Genomic DNA, 7,236 nt, shown 5'->3' on the forward strand with positions numbered 1-7,236 from the left:
AAGTGTGACTTAGGTGCTCTTCTTGATGGCATGGTTGAATTCCATATCTTAACGGATTTTTCTGTCTACTTATTTTGTCAATTGCTGAGAGATTGGCAAGTCTCCAGCTGTAATTGTGGGTTTTTCCCATATTGCTTTCAGTGTTAGGATGTTCTGCTGCTCTGTGGGTTGCTTGTTATTGCTCTGTCTTGGTGACTGGATCCTTTAATTTTTTTCTTTTATGTGGGTTATTTCCCTAATTTCCTATAGGTTATATGAACATCTTTTTTCTTAGTCGGCTCTACACCTAATGTAGGGGCTTGCCTCAGAGCTCCTGCATCAGGAGTCGCATGCTCGACTCACTAAACCAGCCAGGTACCCCTATGTGAACATCGTTTAGAATTTCAATTTGATTTATCTGTAGTATTGAGTACATTTCTTTAGGTAGCTTTTTTGGTGCTTCCTCTAGAGGTTATGCTATATATGTGTATTACCTATTTTGTTACCTTTTGTCATATGTATTATGTATTTTTGTTATGCTGTCTATAAGAAAGTCACTTTAGGTATAAAATAGTGTAGAGTAAAAGTAAAAAGTTGCCTGAAAATATAACATGCAAACATAAGTATAAATACATATTTCCCTAACCTGTCTTCTATCAACATTTTTCCACTTTGCATGAAGTATAGAAGCCTTATTTTCCTGTAGGTCACTTTGTCCTCCATTTACAGTATAATTGTCGTAAATGTTCCCTTTATACTTGAGAGCGTCAAAAAGTATTACCATTCTGGCTTCAACCAGCCAACATAACTTTCAAACTCCAGAGGGAAAGGAGGCTATTGTGTTTACTCCTTTTGTTTTTTCCATTTTTCTTTATTCCCTCCTGGTTTTCCAAGATTCCTTCTTATGTTATTTCTCTTATGTTTATAAAAGTGCCTGTCACCATACTTTTCGGGCAGGTCTACTTGTGACAAATTCTTCATTTTTCTTCCTCTGAGAATGTCCCCGTTGGTTCTTCATTCTTGAAAGGTACATTCGCTCCTTATAGGATTTTGTGTTGACAATTCTTTTCTTCAAACCTTCAACAAATGTTGTACTCCCTCTTTCCGGGGTCTGTGGTTTCTGATAAGATACCTGACATCATTGGAATTGTTTTTTCCTAAACACAGGTGTTCTGTCTTAACTGCTTTCAGGACTTTTTTCTGTTGTCTTTCTAATTTTCAGCAGCTTCAATGTGATGTGACATGATACGGATTTGAGGTTACCTTCTGGGGTTTATTCACCTTGAATTTGTAGTAGATTTATGTCCCCCGGGGACATAGTTTGTCCCAGATTTGGAAACTTTTCAGCCATTATTAAAAATCGTTTTTAGGCCTGTTCTCTTCCTCCCCTCCTTTTGGAATTCTAATGCTATGAATGTTAAATCTTTTATTTGGCCCCTGGGACTACCATTTTTTGTTTTCTTTTGTTTAAATTGGATAGTTTCTGTTCTAACTAGAAATTTATTGACTCTGTTCACCTCTCTTCTGTTGAACCTTTCCATTGATTTTCTTGTTTCGGTGGTAGTATTTTTCAGCTCTAAAATTTCCATTTGATACTTTTTATTTATTTTTTTGCCGAGACTTTCATTGTTTTCAGTGTGTTTGTAATTGCTCATCGAACCTTTCTATCATCCTGTTTTAAAATCCTTTTTAGGTAGTTCCAACATATGTGTCATGTCAGTGTTGGCATTTATTGTCTTCTAGCATTAAAATTGAGATTTTCTAAGATTCTTGGTAGGACAATGACTTTTTCATTGAGATCTGGATATTTTGAGTATTATACAAGACTCTGGGTCTTACTTTCTTTAAAACTTTTGGAGCAGGCTTCCTCTGATAAATTTTCAGCTGGGGAAAGGGAGCAGCGCTGCTTCATGATTGGCAGGTGGTAGGGCATGTCCAGATGAGAATATCTCCCTATTGTTTCCCAAGTCTTCAGTGACCCTAGGTTTGGGCTGATGGTAAGTAAACATGCCAATTTCTGCTGGGCCTCTTGATACCACCCCAGCTGGAGAGGATGGGAGTTACCTCATTATGATGAGGGATAGATACGGAGAGTCAGATATGCACTTGAGGTGCATAGTTAACCACCTGAGAAGTGCTCCGCATTGGGCCTTTACTGGCTCACAGGAGGGTAGGCCCAGGTTTGGTTGTTTTTTCCCTGGGGTGTTTGGCTGGAGTAGGGTGTTTGAAAGTGTTCTCTCTTGCTGTGTTGCTATCTTCCTGGTTCTGTGGCTAGAGAGAACCGTCTTTTGTTGGGAGTTTGTTTGGCCTTTATCGGTTCGGACTGGGCAGTTGCTGCCATTGCTAGAATCCAGCTTGGGGTGTGTAAATGAAGCCAAAGAAAACCAAGGGACCAAATGTTCTTCATGCCCCAAGGTTCCTAACTCATCTGCCTTTTCTGTACCTTTCGCAGTTTTATGTTCCCTTTATATTTAATATTTAGTTTTCCAAGCTAGAGTGAGGATAAATAGGGGAAAATTCATTTACTGTATCATTTTGGAAATAAAGGTAAAAAGCCACCAACGCTACAATTTCTATTCGTAGAACTTAATCAGACAACAGGCAAGGATTTCTGCATTTTAGGTTTCTGGAAGCTGACCTGAAAGAACTATACTGGTGGTCTTAAATCTATGTCTGCATCAGAATCGCAAGGGGAACAGTGTAAAAATAGATTCCTAGGCCTCACTCTTGGAGATTCTAAATCTGGCACAAGGACGTGGGAATTTGTAATTTTAAAAAGCTCTCTACGTGATTTTCAAGTGTCGTCGTCTGTTAGGCTTGTCAAATTCTTTTTACGTTCTTAAGTTTTATTTCTCCATGAGGAGACTCTACTAATTAAGTAAGGGTCCTTTACCAGGGTAATCAGTGACAAGCACTTGAAGAGCTGTGTTCCAGTTCTTCTGCTTTGGCCTTGCCTTGTAGAGATTCTCATTCAGTAAGGCTGGGACCAAGGTGAGTCTTTTGAGGGAAGTATACAGGCTCTCAGTCCAAGTGTGCACTTAGTTAAAAGGTACCAGATTAGGTGATCTCCAGGGTACTTTACAGTAAAGACCTTGTATGTCAGCTAGATAGCCATGTGATTTCAAATGATCTACAAAAGGCAGAGAAGAGAAAAAGGGTGTTGTCTCCTCCCTCATCTTCCTGTGGCCCTTCTGTTAACCTATTTCATATATCAGTGAACTTGACAGAGCTGCCACATACGATTGTGTAGGCTGTGTCCTGTAAAATTCCAGGAGGTGCTCTCCACCTACAAGGGAATTTCTCAGTCTAGATTCTGTTGAGATATTGAGCTGGATATTTTTTTTTATGAGAGGGCCATCCTGTACATTGTACGATGTTCGGCAACATCTCTGGCCTCTACCTACTAAAGGCCAGGGACATTGCTAAATGTCCCTTAATTGGCACACCACTGACCTATAATATTAATAGTGCCCACTGTTTTGTAGTTTTTTTCTTCCAGTGTGTTCTTTACCACTTACTGCTTAACTAGGATGTGTGCAAATATATGATGTTACAGGAGAGGGAAGGTGTTACTTACTCTGTTTCAGTCCTTTGCCCATATCAATGTCTTGTTAAACCGCTGCATTTAATTGCCTTCTCTTACAATCTGATCTCTGAGCAGGGGACACATTGAAAGGCCATCTATTTGTATACAGGTTTTGTAATTTTACCTTTGCTGTAAAACACTCAAGTCTCTGGATGCCAGATTATCTAGAGCTGAATTTGGTTTCGAAGAAAATTGGTACTTCAAAATGAATATTGCAGATAATATAATGCTTTTGGGTAGTGTTCAATTCTGTTGATAACATGACTTCTGTCCTCAGGTGTGGGCAGAGACTCCAAATATAAATGAATGTTTATCACTGTATTAAGTAGATTGATAAACCGGTTTTGTGAGTTCTAAAAACATAGTACAGAAAAAAATATTTTCTTTAAAAATATATTTAAAATTCAGTTCTGTACGTAATGTATCTTTTTTTTTTCTCATCTCTCTTTTAAAGTCTTGTGAAAATGCCATTGTGTGCTGGAAACCTGGCAAAATGGAAGATGATATAGACAAAATTAAACCCAGTGAGTCTAATGTGACTATTCTCGGGCGATTCGATTACAGCCAGTGTGACATTTGGTACATGAGGTTTTCTATGGATTTCTGGCAAAAGGTAGCAATAAATTTTTACATATTCAAATTACTTAAGACCATTATAATTTCATTTTTCTGTTGTGCATCCATGTTCGGATTCCTCTAGGAATCTATCTACCTCAGTGTTCTATATTGATTATTTTGGTTTGCTGTTATTTATTCCATCTTCATGGCTCTATACACCATCTGCAGTGCTTATTATAAATGCAGTTGACAGGTGTCAAGCATGGCAGTGAGGAGTTCACTTTCTGTAACATGTTACTAAGATTGAATGTTTTGGTGATTAGACTGTTAACCTTTTTAAGTAGCTTTTTTGTAGAAAACTTAGTGAAAAATCAGCAGAGGGGCAAAGTATCTAAAATTTTAAAGAGATTGGTGTTAGGATTTTGTGGTAATAAATTACTTGGGTATTTATTTTCTAAGAAAGCTTTGGAGGAGCTGTCTGTAATTTTTGCTACAACTCTTTAAGGCAGAGTAAAGAGTACATGCTAACAGTGTACTTAACAGTGTTCTTCATAGGGACGCCTAGGTGGCTCAGTCGGTTAAGCTTCGGACTTCAGCTCAGGTCATGATCTCGTGATTTGGGTTTGAGCCCCACTGCCCCGCGTTGGCTCGGTGCTGACAGCTCAGAGCCTGGAGCCTGCTTTGGATTCTTGTCTCCCCCTCTCTCTGCCCCTACCATGCTCATGGTCTGTCTCTCAATAATAAATGTTAAAAAGATTTTTGTTTAGGGGCGCCTGGGTGGCTTAGTCGGTTGAGCGTCCGACTTTCGCTTAGGTCATGATCTCGCGGTTCGTGGGTTCGAGCCCTGCGTCGGGCTCTGTGCTGACTGCCAGCTCAGAGCCTGGAGCGTGTTTCGGAGTCTGTATCTCCCTCTCTCTCTGACCCTGCCCTGCTCACGCTGTCTCTGTCTCTCTCCTAGAAATAAAATAAAAATATTTAAAAAAAAAATTTTTTTTGTTTAATAAACAATAAAGTCCTTCATAAATTGCAGAATGCCTTCTGATTTACTCAAGGTGCTTCATTGAGTTATTAATTGCTCTTATCCCCACTTACAAATCTGAAATTTAAGATGCAAATAAATAATTATGAGTATGGCTATAAACTGGAGCTGAGGTGTTTTTGCAGTATGAATATGTCTTAGAAATGCGTGAATGCTTTATAACCTATTTTAACAACTTGACGTTTTAAAAAATATGTTTGTACAGATGCTTGCATTGGGCAATCAGGTCGGCAAACTTTATGTTTGGGATTTAGAAGTGGAAGATCCTCATAAAGCCAAGTAAGTATTTAGAAATGTTATTGATAATTCCTGCCCTTTTCACAATTGTTATGCCAATATAGAGGAAGTAATTGATACTTAAGGTATCATCCTTAAATCATTTTTAACACTTAAAGAGTTCAGTTATTTTAAAGCCTTTATCTTTTATCATAGTGACTGGTTATCATGAGTACTTTGGTGACAAGTTACTTTGTTTTTTTTTTAAAGTACCCAAACTTTATGAAAATTGAGATTGAACTCTTAGTGATGTTCTCAATGCTTCTTATAGGGCTTGGAATATCTATTTGTTTCCTAATTCACTGGTTAAGTTAGATACTGACAACATTTTCTGTGAATGGCATTTAACCTGTTGTCTTGTTTTCCCCTAGATGTACAACACTGACTCATAATAAATGTGGTGCTGCTATTCGACAAAACAGTTATAGCAGGGATAGCAGTATTCTAATAGCTGTTTGTGATGATGCCAGTATTTGGCGCTGGGACCGACTTCGATAAAATACTTATTCCAAATCAAAGTTAGAGCGTGTTTTCTCTGTATAATAGATCAATGTATCTTGCTAGTAAGGGCACATAGAGCATTTAGAGTTGTCTTTCAGGATTCGTCGGGCTGAGCTGAATGTAGTGATGTTTACATTGTTTACATTCTTTGTACTGTCTCCTGCTCAGACTCTACTGCTTTTAATAAAAATTTATTTTTGTAAAGCTGTGTGTTAGTTTATTTTCATTGTGATAAAAAGAACTGTTGAAAATAATAAAAGTAGGCCCTTTTTTTGTAGTTAAGATTTTTGTAGTTCTTTTAACCTGGAGAAAGCTATATAATTTAGTAATTATGTGTAAGTTCTAGAAGTAAACTGAATTTTAAGTTTTAACTCCGTAATTTTGAGCTAGGCTAAGTAACTTAACATCTCCCTCCATTTCCTCTTGTGTGAAACAGGGGTAAGGATACCTACTTCGTAGGGTTATTAAAGATCAAATGATTAGCCACATGTGAAGCAGCTGGAATACTACTTAATAGACACTAAGCCCTAAATACATGATTCATTTTTACTGGAAATTATATTACCTACATCTTCATATTTCTTCTGAACTAATTTATAGTAATTAAAATTTAGAGTTGGAACAAATAACAATGATTTAATTAAACTGTCTGCACTATTAAAAAAAATACTGCTATTTGGTTTGCAGCTAGACCATTAGTAATCTGAGTGGATATATTACCATTAGAGCAAGTGAAAAGAGGACATAGAAGGTTGACTGCAGGGGGTTGAAAAATGAAAGAAATGAAGAGTATGTACAGTGTTCCAATCTGCTTTTCTAGAATGGCGTTGCTTAAGAGAAGTAGATTGAAGGAATGAGATGAGAGTAGTTGATTGTTCCAAACATAAGGTCCTTTGTATGTACTTAGGAACAAGAAGCAGCAGCAAGAAATGAGATGGGCATAAAAGACCAGAAAAATTCCCGCAACAGTTAGGACCAACATGACATGTGGAGGAGCTAACCTGAAGCAGAGGGAATGAACAAAATCTGAGTAATCATAAGGTAGGAAGTAAAATGAGGGGAGCCAGCATAAAATACAAGACTGAATTTTGTCAGATTTCCGAGATTATGAGTCTTGTTTTTATAAATCCTCTGCATTTCCAGGAATATACCTGTATTTAATACCTTTTTGGATGTGTTCATTGCTTCTGGTTTTTTGCTATTACTATAAACAGTATTTTGACTAATAGCTCAATACACAATTATTTCCACACTCATCTGTCAGAATTAGCTAATGATTAGTGGAGCCAGATTCACT

The 7,236-nt window shown here is 37.5% G+C and overlaps 1 protein-coding gene across 2 annotated transcripts in view; it reads left to right on the plus strand.

The window, feature by feature from the left end:
- Positions 1–6,143, plus strand: part of EED (embryonic ectoderm development) — a 31,101-nt gene extending 24,958 nt beyond the window's left edge. For both annotated transcript variants that reach the window (XM_039217028.1, XM_039217029.1), the window contains 3 exons: positions 4,020–4,178; positions 5,368–5,441; positions 5,810–6,143. In XM_039217028.1, the coding sequence (XP_039072959.1) occupies positions 4,020–4,178; positions 5,368–5,441; positions 5,810–5,936 (360 nt within the window). In that variant the 3' untranslated portion in view covers positions 5,937–6,143. The remainder of the gene's footprint in view (positions 1–4,019; positions 4,179–5,367; positions 5,442–5,809) is intronic.
- Positions 6,144–7,236: the final 1,093 nt, after the last annotated feature.

Source organism: Hyaena hyaena, unplaced genomic scaffold (assembly GCF_003009895.1).
Source record: "Hyaena hyaena isolate Hyena2069 unplaced genomic scaffold, ASM300989v1 scaffold_667, whole genome shotgun sequence".
Lineage (NCBI taxonomy): Eukaryota > Metazoa > Chordata > Mammalia > Carnivora > Hyaenidae > Hyaena > Hyaena hyaena.